Here is a 20,356-nt window from a genome sequence, read left to right as displayed (position 1 = left end):
GCACCAGAGGTTAATAATTCACCACAGAAACAGACAATACTGGTCCTTTCTTAGCTTTTACAGAGCCTCAGGCTTTTCTCCCTTTTGTGTTTACTTCCTGTCAACTTTGACTTTTCAAAAGATACCAAAGCATCTTTAAAAAAATCTGTTTATTAGTTTGCTACCAATTCAGGACTCAAACAGACTGAGTCACTTACTACACAGTACTGGTGTAGAATGCTTTACTTCATGTAATATCTGGGAAAACAACTGACAAAAATGTTTAACCTTTATATGTAAGAGTATAGTGATCAAAATTAATGTACAAGAGCACAGTAATCAAAATTAACTGCATAAGCAAACATCCTTGTGTTTCGTGACTGACTGAAATCCAAAGTAATGAGTAAGCCATGTCTGACAGTATTTACAGACATAGCTTTCTCGTGTTTTTTTAAAGGGAATTAAGTGAAAGTAATCAACTGCTGCACCTTGGTGTCCTCACAATGTAAGCAGTACTCCAGAGTGCCTACAAGACTTACTCAGTTAATGCAGTAAAACAGAAACAACGTCCTAAAAAGCCTTACGTTTAGAAACTGGCTGCCCTGGTGAAGACACACGAACCAGATTTTGTGGTTTTAAACAACTACAAAACTGAAATAAAGAAATGAAACAATAGTTTTCGTATGCTGAACAACAGGGTGAAGACCCAGAAACTCCAGTGCACAGTGAGCACCATGCTGCAGCCTACCGCATAGAGAGTACCCTGGCCACACACAGAGACAAATGGGAGTGGAATCCGGGTCCCCAACAAACAGAAATCAACAGCACCCAGGTGACAGAATTAACAGGACAAAGCTGCAGTGGTCTGTGGAGACCAACCAGCCCAGGCACAGCCTACGCACAAGATAACTCCCCAGTACCTGGAGGAGCACAGGCTCTGCTGTAAGCGACCAGTACAAACTGGTTTCTACCAGCCACAGTAGACAAGCTTATGATCCATCTACAAGCAGCAGGTAAAGTACTTAAAAGATTATCTCTTGGATGGTGGGGGAAAATTAGACATAAAGACTGCTGTTTGAATAAAGAAAAAGTTCCTGGAATAAGAAAGAAACAAACAAACAAACAAAAAAAAAAAAAAAAAAAAAAAAAAAAGAAGAGAAAAAAGAAAAGAAAAAAAAAGCTGGGGGAGAAGAGGGGACACAAAATAAAACAAACAAACAAACTACTTACAATTTAGATGTGTCCCAAAGCACAGCTCGGGAATATTACTAAGAATATGAAATATCCAGGGACTAGTAAGGAAAAATTCACAGTATTTAACATCTACTAAAATACCACCAAGAGGCAAAAAACCAAGTGGTTGTTAGAAAGAAGAATATCAATCACACATCTAAAAAGAAATAGACATTAGAGTTTGCAGATAGATGTTTAAAAGTTGTAATACCTATGTTCCATGTGTCTAAGAAGGCAAAGAAGCATAAATCTGTAAATGGATGTAAAAGGAATCTAAATATTTCTAAAGTTGAAAATATAGTATCTAATATGCGCATGAAATTAAGTGCGGATTAGGACAAGAAGAGATCAAGGGGATACAATTGGCAAAAGAAGAAATAAAGGTATCACTGTTTACAGATGATATGATAGTATACATAAGCGACCCCAAAAATTCTACTAGAGAACTTCAGCTGATAAGCAACTTCAGCAAAGTGGCTGGATATAAATTTTTTTTTGCTTATGTTTTGGGTTTTTTTTTTTTTTTTTTTGGCTTGTTAAAACTTTAATTAATAACACACCATATAAGAAATCTAATCAACTCTTTTTTTTTTTTTTTGGATCATATCTATTTCTCTCCTGTGAGAGTTCTGTAAATAAGCCACGATGAGACCTGAACCTTCCCATTCCTTATGAAGAAGCCAATCTTTCAGGACTGATGGTGGCCATATGGGTAAGTGTTGAACATGGGACACAAACAAACTGAGATATAAAAACAAAGGGAGGAGCCATTTGATAAAAGAAAGAAAGAAAGAACCCCTACGTATCCCATCAGACTTTCACTGACTTTAGTCAATTTAACATTGATATAAAGAATACAAACCCTACCCATGTTTTATTCCTGCATACAGATATCATAAAAAGTTTACCATACTGACAAAATTTAGTGTTTCCCTATAATGTAGATTTTTCTCATGATTTGGAAATTGACTGGTACACGCACAAGCTTTACTACATTGCTTATTTTCTTAATCTATAGATTGGGAAAAAAATCTTCACTAATCCCACATACGATAGAGGGCTAATATCCAAAATATATAAAGAACGCAAGAAGCTAACCACCAAAAAGACAAAAAACAAAAAAACAAAAACAAAACAAAACCCAACCCAATCAAAAAATGGGGTATAGAACTAAACTAAGAATTCACAACAGTGGAATCTCAAATGGCTGAGAAGCACCTAAAGAAATGTTCAAAGTCCTTAGTCATCAGGAAAATGCAAATCAAAATGACCCTGAGATTCCACCTCACACCAGTCAGAATGGCTAAGGTCAAAACTTCAGATGACAGCAGATGCTGGTGAGGATGTAAAGAAAGAGGAACACTCCTCCATTATTGGTGGAAATTTCAGGTTGGTACAACCATTCTGAAAATCAATTTGGAGGTTCTTCAGAAAATTGGAAATAGATCTACCTGAAGACCCAGCAATACCACTCTTGGGAATATACCCAAAAGATGCCCCACCATGCCACAGGGGCATGTTTTCCACTATGTTTATAGCAGCCTTACTTGTGATAGCCAGAAGCTGGAAACAACCCAGATGTCCCACGACAGAAGATGGATACAGAAAATGTGGTTCATTTACACAATGGAATATTACCTAGCTATTAAGAACAAGGACATCATAAGTTTTGCAGGCAAATGGATGAAACTAGAAAATATCATCCTATGTGACATTACTCAGACCCAAAAGGACATGCATGGTATGTACTCACTAATAAGTGGATATTAGCCACACACACACACACACAAAAAAAAAAAAAGTACACAATACCTAAGATACAGTCCACAGAACTCAAAAAGGTCAACAAGCTGAAGGGCCCAAGTGAAAACACTTCAGTCCCACTTGGAAGGGAGAAGAAAGCAACCACAAGGGGGTTGGGAGGGAGCGCCTAAGAAGGAAAGGGGGACAAGAACATAATCTGCTATTGGGTGGGGGCCAAAAGAAAGAAGGAAACAGGCAACCTCAGAAGGTATGAGGTTGGCAGGACTCTCTAGAACGTACCAGAGACCTGGGAGGTGAGAGACTCTCAGGACTCAAAGAGATGAAATGCCCTACAGTGGAGAGAGGAAACTTGTAGAGCCCACCTCCAGCAGAAAGACAGGGCATCAAGTGAGGGAAGGGATTATTATCCCAGTCAAAACTGTGACCCATAATTGTTCCTGTCTGAAAAAACTGCAGGAACGGGAATGTAGAAGAGCCTGAAGAAAAGAAGGTCCAGGGAAAGGTCCAAAGGGGAATCCCACTCAAGGGGAGGCCTCAAGGCCTGACATTATTACTCAGGCTATGAAGCACTCACAAAAAGGGACCTATCATGACTGCCCTCCAAAAGACCCAACAAGCAGCTCAAAGAATCAGATGCAGATACTTGGACACAACCAATGGACAGAAGCTGCTGATCCCTGTGGTTGAATTAAGGAAAAGCTGGAAAAAGCAGGAGGAGGGCAACCCTGTAAGAGGACCAGCAGTCTCAACTAACCTGCACCCCCAAGATCTCTCAGATACCGATCACAAACCAGGCAGTATACACCAGCGGATTTGAGGCTCCAACACATATACAGCAGAGAAGTTCAGTCAGAGAAGATGCACCTAACCCTCAAGAGACTGGAGGCCCCAGGGAGTTTAGAGGTCTGGTGTCTTCGGTGGAGTGGGGACATCCTTATGGAGACTGGGGTGCAGGTAAGAGGTATGGGATGTGGAACAGACAGAGAGTGGAGCTGGAGGGGGGGATAAAATCTGGAGTTTAAAAAATAATAATAGTGAAACAAAAAACAAAACAAACAAAACAAAAAAGAACAGATTAAACACGTCAGAAGAAACATGCCAAAAAGCTTGAAGGCCCAGCTATAGGAATCATCTACAATGTCTACAGCATGCAAGCATCCTTTAAAGGAAGAAGGACTGGAGCAACCACAGCAACTTAACATACATAGAAAAGAGTGGAATCTCAAGAAAAGGTAGAGAGGTCAGTAAAAAATTCTAACATATAAGGCCCAACTTTCCAAATGTGATAAAATCTATATTTTCACAGATCCAAGGCAAAGAAAATATAAAAAGGCACATTATAGGAAAACTGGTGAGAACCAACGACAGAAAGAAGATCTTACAAGGAGACAGAAAAAAAGTAAGTCTTCTATTGCAGAGAAACAAATGCACAATGATTTCAGAAAGGAGGCAAACACAGACACTGTAGCAGCCTGTTTAAACAGGAAAAGAAAGATGTAACCTAGATTTCTATGCTTAGTCAAATAGCTAACAAGCATGAAGTGACCTGTTTTTCTAGCCACATAAAAGGTGAAATAGTACTTACAGATAGACATGTACACAGAAAACTTAAATGAATGAATAAATGAAAAGTTCCTGAAGACAGAAGGAAAATAAATCAGATAAAAATCTAAATCACTATGAAAAATAAAAAATAGAAAAGAAAACCCATATAAATAAATAACAATACATTTTTATTTTTATGTTATTTTCTCTTTCTCTAATTGACATGGTCCTACATGCTTTTTTAATCCCAACACTTGGGAGGCAGAGGTAGGTGGATCTCTATGAGACTGAGGTCAGCCTGGCCTAGAGAGTTGTAGGCCTTCCAGGGTTATACAATGAGACTCTTATTTGTAAGTAAAAGAAGAGAGAGGAAGGAAGGGAGGGAAGGAGGAAGGGAGGGTAAGAGGGAGGCAAGAAGGGAGGGAGGGAAGGAAGGAAGGAGGGGAAGGGGGAAAGAAAGGGAGGGAGGGAGGGAAGGAAGGGGGAAGATAACTGATGGTTACACTGCTATAACCATCGCAGTGTTTTCATACTTGGTTGGATAGTATGTATTCAGTAACAGCCCCAGAATGTTTCTCTTTCCCATTCTTACCCAATGCCCTTTCTTTACTTAGTTTATTTATCTGTTAATTAGTTAGTTACTTTGTTTTTAAGACAAAGTTTCACTCTGCTACCCAGGCTGGCTTGAACTCATAGACTGAAGCAATTTTCCTACCTTAGCCTCCAGAGTAGCAGGGTACTGTGGTGCCTTATCCCTGGTTGCTGGGTCCTTGTACTATATACAAAGTTATAAAGTAATATTCGAAGGTACACTGAGAAATTAAGGTCATATATTATCAATCTTAACCAATTACAAAATAAAATAAAGGAGTCTAAGTAGTAAGCCTACAGAGAAGATAAAATGCATTAAAATTTTCAAAGCAAAAGGACAAAAGAGAGAGAGAGAGAGAGAGAGAGAGAGAGAGAGAGAGAGAGAGAGAGAGAGAGAAATGAACAGAGAGACATCCATGAAGAAAACGAGCACCATGAAAATTTAGTTCCAGTCATATCAATAATCACACTGATGTAAAACTTGTAGAAGCTGAGCATGGTGGCATGCTTATAATCCCAGAAGTTGGGATACAGGGCAGAAAGACAGTTCTGCACAATGATTCTAGGGCAAACAAGGTTACAAGAGACTCTGCCTCAAAAGAACTAAAAAGCAAACACACAGACAAACAAAAATCAGACAGAAGAGGGGAAGTGGGGGAAGGAAAAAGGAAGGAAAGAAAGATGAGAGACAGAGAAATAAAATATTTCAATTGTCTCAAAAACAGATTATCATCCAACTGGTGACAATATAAACCAAAATGAAGGCCCAACAACGTACTGTCTTATAAAGATATTCACTTGAAAACATTGGCACAAATAAGTTAAAAGCTAAAGGAAGATGGAGCCATGGCACTGTTAATGGAAGAAAGCCAAAGCAGGTTAACTAACCTGAGACACTGTTTCTCAGGCACAGCACCAGACAGAACATTTTTTCATAGATTAACAACTTAGTCAAAGAGCATTACAATTCTAACTTCTCAAGATCTTCTGCCTCTGCCCTCTAGGCCCCTCTGCACAGAAAAATCTTAGTTCCTTGCTCACATTCCTTCTGGCTACACACATCCTGCCAGGGTGGCTCTGGCCCCTCCGTTTCTTAGTTCCCGAATCTCTTCTTCACAGGGTCTTCATCTCCATTCCTATTCAGTCTGCACTGAGATCATTTCTGTGATATAAAATGTCTGTTTCTTAATATTAAACTGAACGTTCTCACAATTCTGTCGGTCACATTGTCACTTCAAATGTCACTAAACATTTCTGCTAATTTAAATCTCTACTTCATTAGTCTTCCTGCAGCTAAAGCTTCCAATTTAACCCTAAACTCTGTGGCAAACATCTTCCAGTCCCTGGCTCCACTGCTATGCTGTGGAACGCCAAAGCTGTATTCTAAGGCCTGACTACACGGAGTAACTCACCTTTTCCAATCTTGCAAATGGCTGCAAGATGATTCTGGGGGAAGAATGCCATCATACAGAACTGTGGTAGAACTACAGGTAATTCGTTTTTGCCCTCAAAAATACCTGGAATCATGCAGGGCAATTCTTTTATCCTTCACCCGCCACTCCACTCTACCAAGTCTCACGGTAACAACCTCCGATCATAACCATGCTAGAACGTTTCCATGCCCTTTCAGCCTCTCCATCTCAACCCTCAGTAAACTATCTCAGCTCAATTGTTATCAAATAAATAAAAAGGAAAGAAAAGCTATGGACTGGAGGCTTCCTCAGTTTCCTGCCAGGGCATACCACAGACTGCCTGCCGTACCTGTAGCACTTCTCATTTCCCATTTGCCACAGCAGGATTTTACAGTCCACATGCTCTTCTAAAATGTGACTCTGACTCTCTTTAAACAGGGTAGCATCTATTTTTCTATCCCTTCAAGCTGGCAACCACTGTGACTGTTTTGACTAGCATGTAATTTCCAGATGTGGTCCTCGTAAAAGCCTTTTAGAAGCTGGCTTCTATGTCAGAAGTGTGACTACCCTAAAAGCAAAGTGTTCTGAGGTACAGCATTCGTATCAGACCACAGGACAAGGTGGAGTGGAATGTAGAGCCAGGAAGAAGCAAGTGTGAGAGTCAGTAAAATGTAAACCTGGCAGTGAAGGGGTCTGAGAAGCAGAGCTACTAGGCCAGACTGCTGGTACCACAGGTCCAAAGAGCAAGTGCCCTGTAAAGCTATTCCCAAAGCCTGCCTCACAAGTCATGAGCAACATGAAACAACCATTTGCACTACTGCTTCCTAGCAATAGAAAACACTGTTCTTTTCCATAACATTACATCCTCTCTCTTCTGTTTTAAAAGACAGTGTTCCCTGAGTTGGCACTGCCATAGTGGTACATAACTTGTGCTCTCTGTACTCTTAAGTCACCATTACTACCTCACCTACTAGTCCTTGCTGCTCTGACTAAGGACTTCCTTGCAGCTTCTACCATGTCTGAGATAGGCAAGCATTCCTTCAGGCCTCGCATTCTCTCATTTATGCTCTCTTCATTCCTCTTGCATTGCTCAATTTCACTTTCTTTTGTAGTCAGAAGACTTTCTTTCAATGTTGGAGCTCCTTGGGCTCCTCCCTGTAGCCTTTCTCAAATTACGCTGTCCCCTTAAGTGACCTTACCTATTTTCTAAAGTTCATTAACTCAGCTTTGGACAAAACACATCAGGATTCAGATGACACCTCTGCCACTTAGCTTGTGTGGGCTAGGGGAGACATAATCAGCTTCTCTGGATATTAGTTTCCTCATCTAGAATATTACCACTTGATAGACTACTATCAGAATGCAGTGACTAATTTTTAAAAATGTAATGACATTCAAAAAGTGCTTTTCCAAACAGACCAGCATAAAATAATTTGGCAGTAAAGATTGGTAATGTTTTGTGTGTGTGTGTTTGTGTGTGTGTGTGTGTGTGTGTGTGTGTGTGGCAGCTTTCACATTCATATTCCTAGCTTAAGATTCTTCCTAAACGCAACACATACACCTGATCTCAAATTGAATGGCCTGTGATTATTTCAAACTCAATGTAATAAATTGCAGTTTAGCCTCAAGAAAATTACATACAACCCAGACTATCTATTTTCTTAAATGACATTACCACTGAGTTACACAAGCCAGAAACATGGATATCACCGTAAATTGACCACCTCTGTCCCTCACAAATCCTTATATAATTAACAGGTACATCTGATAACACCAGGTCCCATACATTGTTTTAAGTGGTTTGTACATATTAAGTCACCTAATGAGATATAAAGGCAATAAATGACTGGTAGACATAGACAATAGACACAGTTAAGACTGTAAAGGAAGCATGACTACAGATGAATGTTACCACAAGAAGCATGGTAAAGCAAGGGCAGAGAAAATCCGTTCAGAACTCATGTAGTAGTAGAAACAAACATTACTGTATGACTTGAACAGAAAGCTTGGCTCAGCAGTTAAGAGTATGTGTGGTTCTTGCAGATGACCTGAATTTTATTCCTAGCATCCACACTGTGTTTTACAGCTATCCTTGACTCCCATTTTGGGGGATCTAATAGGCATGCATGTGGTATATAAATATGCATGCATGCAAAGAAACATTAATACGAAATGTAAAAATATATAAATCTGTTTTAGAACCATGTTAAAAATAGACAACTCAAACATTTTGGAGTCATAATATATCTGCTTTGATTTAAAATATCTTCCATATTCTCATGTTTTGAACACTTGGTCCTCAACTGCAAGGAAGCCCTGATAGGCTAATATATGAAGGTGTGAAAATTAAGCCTAAGTTGCCATGAAGACCAGAGGACATTGCAGATACCTGAACCACAGGACATCATGTGACGAAAGCTGCAAGCACAAAATAGAAGTGGATCAAGAGGCTATGTAGTCTGGGTCCAATCCCCAGTTCATTAACACAGGCACATATATTTTAGGGGAGGGATAAGAATGATTATTACTTCATTTAATCTCCCCATCAATAATATAATATGAATATAATATCATCATGTTTTGGTACTATATACAAACACATACACATATAATCACATAAACACACACATATATATGCACATGCATATATACATGTGTGTGTATATATGTATATATATATATATATATATATATATAATGTATACATATGAATGATACAGAATCAAAAGTTGCTGTGAGTCTTGACCTGGGTATTAATTACATTATTGTACTCAATAAATGAAAACTCATCTGTCACCTAAAATTAAGTTATAAATGATGAGATTGATAGTGTATAACTAAGATGAATTATTTCATATAAACATGACATTCTGTATTTTTCCTGCAAGAATGATTGCCATTATATTGGAAAACTGGAAAATATATCACATAGATATACTTGAGCTTTCACAAACCTTAAAAAACTGAAATTTGAGCTAAAGAGATAGATCCCCTAGATTTCCCCTCCCTCCTACCCACCTCTCTTTGTATACCTGTACACCTGAAGAGATCACCAGATCTCATTATAGATATCATGAACCATCATATGCTTGTTGAAATTGAACTCAAGAACTTTGGGACCAGTGCTCTTAATTTCTGAACCATCTCTTAGGCTGCAAAATTTCCGTTTTTTTGTTTTTTTTTTTTTTTGTAACAATGTATTTGTTTATATTATGTGAGTACACTGTATCTTCTTCCCATTACATATGGTTGTGAGCTACCATATGGGTGCTGAGAACTCAACTTAGGACCTGTGGAAGAACAGTCAGTGCTCTTAACTGTTAAGCCATCTCTCCACTCCAATTTTCAGATTTTTTAAGGTCTATGAAAGCTCAAGAATATCTGTGATAATTTCCTAATATAACTGCAATCATTCTTACAGAAAAAACACACATCATATTTATATGACATGACTCATCTCAAAGTTATCTAATCTTAATCTCATAAATTTTATAATTATTTGCATAAACTCTCACTAGCTGAGTGTTCCTAATCAAAAAAATCCCAAACTGAAGATGTTCCAAAACTTTACATTCCTTTCATTTCATATCAATGTTCAAACTAAATATTCTCATTATGCAAGATGGTTTGAATTATTATTTTAAAATATGAAAATCTGGTTAATCCCAAGGTATTATCCAGTAAAGTCGACCTGAAGAATATAACATCACTTTAGAAGAATATCTTCTAGTTACTACACAGGAAATATTGCCTTTATTAAAACAAAAGCTTATCAATAGCTTTCATAGTATAATTAAACTGCCTACAGAACATAGTTTCTATTCCCATAATGATATAAAAACAATATCTACCATTAAATAGTAGTATGGACTTCATATTATTTCTTTTTGAATAAAACGAAATGATCAAACAGATAAAAGAGAAAATGTACATAATCTTTTAATTTTGTTGAAAAGTATAAACATTTATATTATGAACAATAACACTTGGACTTTTAATAAATTACCTCAATATTTTCAAAACTTTGACTTTAAAGTGCCAAGTTATGTGAAAAATTGCTCCTATACAAATGTATTAGATGGTCTAGGATGCTCAGCAGACCAGCTAGCCTGAAGCTCACAGCAGAACTGCAAGCATCTCACATCCCTGCATTCACACTCATGAATTCACACCCACCCCCACACACAGTCCATTCCAACATTCCACTTCATTCCTAGGCTAGACACCAGCAAAACCAAGCCTCTTACATATGAATACCCCTAGTTACTTAGCTGAACACTTACACATGAATATCCTAGTTACTTAGCTGAACACTTACATATGAATATCCTAGTTACTTAGCTGAACACTTACATATGAATATCCTAGTTACTTAGCTGAACACTTACATATGAATACCCTAGTTACTTAGCTGAACACTTACATATGAATACCCTTAGTTACTTAGCTGAACACTTACATATGAATATCCTAGTTACTTAGCTGAACACTTACATATGAATATCCTAGTTACTAAGCTGAACACTTACATATGAATACCCTTAGTTACTTAGCTGAACACTTACATATGAATATCCTAGTTACTTAGCTGAACACTTACATATGAATATCCTAGTTACTTAGCTGAACACTTACATATGAATACCCTTAGTTACTTAGCTGAACACTTACATATGAATATCCTAGTTACTTAGATGAACACTTACATATGAATACCCTAGTTACTTAGCTGAACACTTACATATGAATACCCTTAGTTACTTAGCTGATCACTTACATATGAATACCCTTAGTTACTTAGCTGATCACTTACAGAAAGCCATGCAAGGGATTCCATGATTCGATGTTCACATCTTTCTAGATGTTTTATCATTTCTCTTGTCAAGTTGGCTTCCACTTTGATAAAACTTTCAATCACTTTGTAAAAATCAAAGGCTTTTAAATTAAGTACATTCAGAATCCATGGGAAGGACAAATCTGTTCCAGAATCAAGATTTGGCAATGTACTCCCTAAAAACAAGAAGAAAAAAAAAATGTGTCAGTATGAAATATTATTGTCTGAACTGATGAGATTTGGAAGATCTTATCACAGAGAATCAACATACAGGAAAAAGGGTAAGCACTCTATTTACACTGGGTAATTTTTACTCTGTGGTCTACTCTCAAGAAACGGTTCAAATTTTAAGTGTATGTGCACACATTTTGCTTAAATAGGAATCATAGTTTCTGTAAGATCTGCACAAGTTTATATGCCCTACACTAACACCCAGGCTGGTATCTTACCAGGATTCATTATCATATCCACTTTACCTACCATTACTGCCTGGTTGGGAAGAGTAGTGATGTGTTTAAGATCCTGCTACTTAGCCTGGATCAGTGCTTGCCTTTAATCCAGCAGAGGCAGGTGGATCTCTGAGTTTGAAGACAGCCTGATCTACAGATATATCAAATTCTAGGACAGCCAGGGCTACACAGTGAAACCTTTCCTTGACCTGATGCTGCAGGCCCATAATGCCAGATACTCAAAAGGCTGAGGCAGGAGAATTACAAGTTCAAGACCTGGTCAGTCTACAGACTGAGCCTAACACCTACTAAGATCATTTCTTAAAAATTGTAAGTATAAGGGAGCTGCGTTGCCTAGTGTCTGCCCCGAGTTCAGTTCTCAATGCTTTGAAAGGAATTTGCTAGCTTTATTAGAAAATGATTTTTTTCTTAAAAATGTGCAGATTGCAGTTATGTAGATTCAGTTTCAGTGATTATTAATTTAAATTCTTTTATCTACTTATCTTTAGATAACCCCTCTTTTGTTTCTGCAAGTAAAACATTTTAACATTTGCAACAATGTTTCAAAAGTAATGTATTAAAAAGAAAATTAATATATTTTTAATTAATTTTTTTAAAACACATAAGCCTTTATTCTGTTATTTTCAACAATCATTAAATTGTCATAGGTGACAGCAACCAATTACGAAGTATTCAGTTTCTGGTGGATTCCTGCTCCTGGTCTCATGAGCACAGAGGCACAGAAGCACCAATGTCCTTAATACCCCTGTGGCACTTTACAAGCTCACGAGCCTTTGTAGTGGTTTCATTCACTACCCTTCCTGAACTAAATATGCTCAGAGCAGAAGCTTTGCAAAATCCCATCCTCTAGATGACCTAAATGACTGACATGTTAAGACATTTAAAAGCTGTGACTGCCAATTGCATTGTTCAGCACATATTGATCTACAGTGTGCCTTTTTCTTCTCACCACACAGATATACACAAAAAAATAATAAAACAACCCCAAACTATAACATAACTTGAGAATTTGTTTAAATTAAAGTGCTTATTTATTAAAATTTAACTTACTGCTATATGTAGCCATTACAACTTCAAGAGCACAGGCCAATAAAGACATATGAAAGATGTTGTCATTTAGAAGTTTGCTAAAAGGAGAAAAGAAGTAAATAATCTTAAATATGACTTTTATAAAAAGAAATTGTTTTATTAAAATGAGTAAATATTTACCTAAAATTCTGAATGGACAAACGCTCTTCTTCCTAAAACAGATAGTTTTTAAAAAAATTTAATTGAGGATTTCTTTATGTCAGCACTGAGTATTTTCTATTTTATTCTCTTTAACTTACTGATTTAAGCATCGATTCCATCACACGATAATACAATCGAACCCCAAGTTTATATCGCTAGAAAAATGAAAGAAAAAATAATAAGATTTTACTATTTCAGAAAATCAAAAGGGTAACTTATTTTTGTTAAATCTTTTCTTGAAACACATTCTGTTCCTTCTACGAATCTGGGTAGCAAAAGATCATAAAGGCTAGTTTGTTTAAAGTTCAAGGCTTAATATAAACTAATGCTTAGCATTCCCTATAACCAGTGTAGTATGTTTAGAGCTGATGTTTCTTTGCACAGATTTAGCTTTTGTCACTAACTTTATACAAGTTAGGTGCCCGGGGCTATTTTAAACATTTTACACATCTAGTATAATCCTTTTGGTGATGCAGAATATTGACTTTTGAAATTTCTAAAATTAAAAGAATAGTTTCTTTCTGTAAAACTCAATAACTAGCACAGGCCAAAAAAAAGAAAAGCAAAATCAAACAAAAAAACCAAGGTTGATCTGATCAGTAAGTGGTTTAAACAAATGATTAGTTACCATCAACTAAATAAATGGTGTTTGAATTACAGATACATACATATAAGCACTATTCTTTTATTCCAAAACAATAACATAACTTAAGTGTTACATGTACTCAAAATCATTGAAACCAGTGGATCTCAACCTTCCTAAATGTCCCATAAGTATCAGCAAACACGAGCAGCTGGAACAGACCGTTCGCCATTACCTTACAGCACACAAGCACCACCACAGCACAGACGGTATCACAGATGAGTTCCACACTGCGGTACAAACACACGTGCACTCAAGTTACCTGTACGCCAATGTCAACACATCCTTGCCCCACGGCATTAGCAAACTTCTCTTTAAAGATATGTCCAACATCCTTTACTCTTTTTAGGATATTTTCTTTTGGATTCACTGTGCAATTCTTTAAGAAATATAAACAGAAATAAATATTGAAGTTACTGTTTGGCCAGAATTGACATTTTCCTCTTTTATAGTAAATAACTTTGATTTGCTGCTTGTTTGTGGAAACATGTAAACCCTTCTACTATAACAAAGCAACTGACACTACAGAATATGACCAGTCAACACAGAATTTCACTGTACGTCATATAAAAAATGTATTCAGTGTAATAAACGTACACTGTTACTAAAATTTTAAGCCAACTGTTTTCAACATTCCTAATACAGACCCTCTTGTTGTGACCACCCAACCATAAAATGTTGTTGCTACTTCATAACTAATTTTCCCACTGTTATGAATCATAATGTAAATATCAGGTATTCAGGATATCTGATATGCAACCCCTAATAGGGCTGCAACCTATAGGTTAAGAAGAGCTGTTTTAAACAAATAAAGGTTATAGACAAAACATATACCAGCCTTTCCATCTATCATATGTCTTCATAAAGTATTCTCAGTTATGAGTTGCTTTAGTGGACTGAAAGATGCTCAATGGTTAAGAGTCCTGGCTTTTAGAGGACATGGATTTGATTCCCAGCATTGACGTGGAGGCTTACAACTCTAACTCCAGTTCCAAGAGACCCAATGCCCTCTACTGGCCTCTGCAGGTATTGCATGCACATGGTACAATAACATACACGCAGGCAAAAACACTCATACATTAAAAACAAAAACAAAACCCCAAGCTTTTTTTTTTTTTTAAAAAAAAAAGTGTTACCTTAATATAAGCTTACTACCCAAAAGCAAATGAAGTAAAAGATTTGAATTTTGTTTTATTTCCTAACAAAATGTGCTTTAAGAGAATGCAGAATTAGGAAAGTCATTTGTCTGTATTTTCAGGTACACAAGTCAGGAGAATAGTTACAAGTGATGCATTATAATAGTTCACAGCTTGTAATATGCTATATTAAAATGTATCACAAACATTCATCAGGTCTCCTATAATCAGACTAATTTTATTTTTTGTAATCTTGATGGATCATATACATTCAAGATATTATACACTATAAATAAACTTTCTAAATTTAAGATAATTCTTTGCACAATGCCACTAAAAATGTAACTCACATCTTAGAATATCAAAAATTCTTTATTTCCTAAAGAAAATAGCATACAAATCTTAGAAACATTAGACATACAAACATACACAAACACACACAAAGACACCAGTTCCTGGTGTAATACCACTGTTGTCAAAATATCTGCATAATTCTAAGACTTTATAGATGGAAAAATAGCATTATTTTTTCCAAAAAAAAAAAAAAATCACTGAACTAATATAGAAAGAAGTAAAATTTCCAGCTATGGTGGAGGCAAAAAGATTTTGAGTTCAAAGGCAGCTTAGGTTAAATGAGTTTGAAGATATGATGGACGGACGGATGGATGGATGGATGGATGGATGGATGGATGATGGATGGATGGATGGATGGATGGATGGATGGATGGATGGACGGATGGACAGATGGATGGATGGATGGATGGATGATGGATGGAGAAAGGGAGGAAGGGAGAGAAGAAAAAGAAAAAGGAGAAAGAGGCAGAGGCTGAAACAACCCACAGGAGAACATTATGGTGTTCACAAGGCTTGCCCTGAGCCCATCCATCATCCACACATCAGTTATGTTCAGACAGTGCAAGAAGCTTCAAATTCGTCAAAAAGTTAAGCTATAAATTCTGTTTAAGAAAATGTCCCTGAGACACAATTTCTTGTCTAACTAAAGTAACTCAAATTAAGGAGGGTGCCTACCTACTTCAAAGATGGGAGCAAGTATTCAAGTAAATATTAAAAGAAAGAAAAATATTATCTTTCTTTAGCATCTATATTATCTTTGCTAAAAGCTGTAAGCAACTGGGTAGATATATGGCAAATATTCTTGGCCTATAGAATTATAACTTTATATAAGCTGGGCAAATAAAATCATATTTGAACAATTATATGGACAAAATGGCAGAATTTGTTTTGTTAATCTATGGACACAATACAGTAGAAGATAACAATATACTATGATAAAAACTGGTTACAGTATGAAATAAAACATTAGTAAATATAAAAGCACTTAATTATAGGAACGCATCTGTAACGACTCCCAGTCAGGTGTGGCATGGTTATGAATTTCCCTGTGGCCTAACCCTTAAGCAAGAGACACAGTGAGGGAGCCACTCATAGATGCTAGCACCAGTCACCAGTCTTTCTTGCTTGCTCTTCTGAGGGAAGGACAACTGGAGCTTTCAAATATCAAACTTAGGATCTGTTAAGAATGGTAAGGGTTGTGAACTAAAATAAACAATAGTTAGACTCACAGAAGACACGGCAGCAATAAGATCTTTAAAACAGTAAGGTAACAGCTCAAATCTTTGAGAAAATGAATGACAACTTAGAATTAAAGACCCATCTAAAGCACCTAACACAAAGTAAGGATAAAGACATTCTCTCTAAGTCTGTCTCTCTGTCTCTTTATTTCCTCCCCCCCCCTCACAGACACACACCCCCCCCAAACCACCTTAAAATTAATAAGAAAAAGCATAAGTTCTGAGCAGTAGTTGAAAACAGAAAGAAAGAGAAGATGGACTGGGCGATGGCTCAGTGGGTAAAGTACTTGCTATGCAAACATGCAATCCTAACCTTGGATCCCAGCTAACAACCTGATGTGGCAGCATGATCTGTCATCTCAGAGTGGGATGCAAAAACCAGAGGACCCAATCCTGGGGGCTCACTAACAGTTGGTATAGCACTTGGTAAGCCTCAAGTTCAGGGAGAGATATGTCTTTAGAAGTGAAGACTACAGAAAGTAGGCACCAAATGGTGACCTCTAGACTTTACAAACACATGTATATGCAGACAGAGCCATATACAATGTGAAGGAAGGAAGACAAAGAAAAGGGATAAAAAGGAAAAGGGAGGAAAAGAAGAAGTGGTGCACACTTTTATTCTCAGCACTAGGGAAGCACAGGCAGGCAGATCTCTATGAGTTCAAGGCCAGCCTGGTTTACACAACCAGTTCTTGGCCAGCTAGGGCTACATGGTGAGACAATATTTTAAAAAGAGAGAGAGAAAGAGAAAGACAGAAATGAAGAAAGGAAGAAAGGAGGAAGGGAGGGAGGGAGGGATGGAAGAGAAGGAAGGAGGGTAAGAAGGAAGGAAGTTGGGAGGGGAGGAGGAAGGAGGGGAGGAGGAAAGGAGGGGAGGAGGGAGGGAAGAGGAGGGAGGAAAGAGAAGGAGGGAGGGAAAGGAAGGAGGAAAGGAAGGAAGGAGGGAAGGAAGAAAGAGAAGGAAGAAAGGAAGGAAGAGAAGGAGGGAAGAAACTGCAAAAAGAGAATGTCTTAGAGGGAAGTGCCTCAGTTGCAAGGAAAGTAATGAACATAAAAAAAACTAACAATATTTAAATAAAATAATCATCAAATCTGAAGCAGTTTAAAAAGCAACAAAGAAAATACCAAATAAGTACATTTTTGGATAAAAAAATAAGTGTTTTAAAATACACTTAGTACTTTAGTTTCTAATTTTAATTTATTTTAAGATATTACAAGTGATATTTTACATATGGCTTACATTGAAATAGGAAATCAGATTTTCTGATGGCTGATCACTTGCAGAATTTAAAATCACCATTAACTGTTGAATGGTATTCATAACAGTCCTAGAGAAGAAAATACAGAAAAAAGCATTAGCAACTAAGAAAAAAAAACAAGAAAGAATGCAATACAACTATCACATACGTTAAGCATATCTTTTGGCAGGGGTGGAGAGAAAGGGTTTATTTGGATTACACATCCTAAATTACATTCCACTGAAGGAAGCAAAGGCAGGGGAAACTCACCCCAGGAACCTGGATGAATTCTGTGCAAGGTACAAGATATGGACTAGTTTCATTTTTCTGCAAGTGTCCAGTAGTGCTTGTTAAAGATGCTGTCTTTTCTTTGGGGTATATTTTGGCCTTTGTCAAAAGTTAGGTGAATGTGGGAACATGGGCTTATGAATGATCATTATAGATTAAATGGAACCCTCATCACAATCCCAATGCACTTCTTTGCAGAAATTAAAATTCATATGCCAATCCAAAAGACTCAGGATAGCCAAAACAATTATGAATAATAGGAACACTAGTAAGAATTCACTGTTAAGCATATCATTACATAGCATGTATCACATGTACCTTGAAGAAGTTCCCTGAAATAAGACCTTATATAAATAAAATGAAATACCCTTAGCATGTATACTTTTAAAATTACAACTTACTTAGGTCTTTTAGAAAGGTAGTGTTATTAAGTATAATTACAGAACTGATGCACTTACTAATAAAACTAAGTACCAACACACTTGACAGAGAATTATTTGTCAAACTAATGACTTTTTCCAGAAAACATACCATATAATTTTATATTATATGGATACATAACTGACATCAAAATGCTATTCTTTCAAGAACATATTACAATTAAGTGTTACTACCCCATTCTCCAAGACAGGACCTCACTGTATAGTACAGGCTAGCTTCAAGCTTGCAACAACCCTCTTGGTTCAGCCTCCAAAATGTGGAGATTACAATAAAGGACCACTTATACACTTTCAAATAAAGACAGTAAAATATTTAGAAACTCATATGAAGAATTAAAAGAGCCTTTGTTACTCCTTCAAGGGAGGAGAAGAAGGTTTTGAGTAACTTTAAAAGTCCCTATTGCTGGGGCTGGAGAGATGAATCAGTGGTTAAGAGCACACTGTCTGTTCTTCCAGAGGTCCTGAGTTCAATTCCCAGCAACTACATGGTGTCTCACAACCATCTGTAATGGGAATCCAAGGTCCTCTTCTGGTGTGTGTCGGAGAGAGTGATAGTGTGCTTATGTACATAAAATAAATATTTTAAAAGTCACTATTGCTAAAGCATAAATTTGCCACTGTCTAAGTGTCTCCACAGTTCTACAACTTTGCATGCAGACATTCACTTGTGTTTACAAATATAGGAAAGATTGGTGTTATAGCTGCACTTGAGAAATTGTATGAGGATGCAACAAACCCACTAAGTGTTTAGGGCTGAAAGGCTGATTTAAATATAAAACATGCCATATTCTCAGGTTTCTCTTTACTTCACATCTCACACACACTACATTTTATCGCTACTAGAGATATATCTAAGTAACAATGACCAATGCCACAAATGACCAACGACTAAAAACAAAATTGCAGACTTGTTTGAAGCATCTGACCCAAGCACTTATTCTTTTCTTGATACTGGTACCTTGCTCAGATTCTTGGGCTTATGCTCTAGGCTCCAAGCCACAGGAACTCACTGTAGCATAACTTCTATCTGGTTCTTAGGACTCCATTCCTCACTTCCTTCCTGGCTTTGGGCAGATGCATGCATTTTTATGTTTTTAACTTGCCCTGGTAATTCCCCGATCAGAAGGTGCTTTGTATCTCACTTCTTACTAGGTACCTGCATAAATTCTGTTAAGGTTAATGTGTGAAACATGAATGCATCACACTGATCACACCTGCCTCTCCTTCACTCCCACCACTACTGACCTGGTTCAGTCCTTTGGCATGTTTCAGCTGAACTAGTCCAATAGGTCAGTGCAGAGAGAGGCACAGAGGAGAGAATTCCTCAGGTCATTCTCATCGGCACTCTGGTCTAAGCACTAGGATGCACTGACAGAACTATTTCTAACTTGTCTGTACTCAGTCTTCCCTCATGAACCACTGACAGGTGACGTTGTAAAAATAGTCTGGGCTGGGATGCAGCGCCATGGCAGAGCACCTGCCTGGTATGTGGCAAAGTCTTGAATTTGATCACAGGAAAACAACAAACAAACAAAAACAACTTCTCTGAAAAATCAAATCTATTTTTATGCTTGCATGTGTTTAGGACTGATTTAAAACACAGGTCACATCATGCACTAGTTACAGTATGTGAGGACGACATACTAGTTAATACTTGTTTTCCAATCTTGCAGTTTATTCCCCCATCTTACAATCAGTACAGAGCAGCTACTAGTTCCCAGATCCATTATGCTGGGCCACATTTCAGTGCCTCTTTATATAATATTACCTCTTGGTAAAACTGAGTGGAGACAGAGTTTCATACAATTGTGTTACTAAAGTGAGCCTGTTTACATATCTACTGTGAGCTGATATGTATCGCTGCTTTCTTACAATGTAACAAGCACCATGACAGGTCTTAATTATTAAAACTGTAAATAAAAACCCATGGTCCATATGGAAAGCAACTTAAAAGCTGTTGT

At 37.2% G+C, this 20,356-nt stretch overlaps 1 protein-coding gene across 2 annotated transcripts in view; it reads right to left on the bottom strand.

Moving 5' to 3' along the window:
• RB1 (RB transcriptional corepressor 1) overlaps positions 1 to 20,356 on the bottom strand; it is a 129,964-nt gene that overhangs the window by 58,196 nt on the left and 51,412 nt on the right. For both annotated transcript variants that reach the window (XM_080925950.1, XM_080925951.1), the window contains exons 12-17: positions 17,670 to 17,757; positions 13,964 to 14,080; positions 13,157 to 13,213; positions 13,038 to 13,069; positions 12,879 to 12,955; positions 11,338 to 11,534 (exon numbers count right to left, since the gene is read on the bottom strand). In XM_080925950.1, coding sequence (XP_080782076.1) covers positions 11,338 to 11,534; positions 12,879 to 12,955; positions 13,038 to 13,069; positions 13,157 to 13,213; positions 13,964 to 14,080; positions 17,670 to 17,757 — 568 coding nt within the window. The remainder of the gene's footprint in view (positions 1 to 11,337; positions 11,535 to 12,878; positions 12,956 to 13,037; positions 13,070 to 13,156; positions 13,214 to 13,963; positions 14,081 to 17,669; positions 17,758 to 20,356) is intronic.

Source organism: Micromys minutus, assembly GCF_963924665.1.
Source record: "Micromys minutus genome assembly, chromosome: 12".
In the NCBI taxonomy this organism is placed as follows: domain Eukaryota; kingdom Metazoa; phylum Chordata; class Mammalia; order Rodentia; family Muridae; genus Micromys; species Micromys minutus.
Note: the sequence above shows the minus strand (reverse complement) of the source record. Positions and strands in the feature narration are given on the sequence as shown.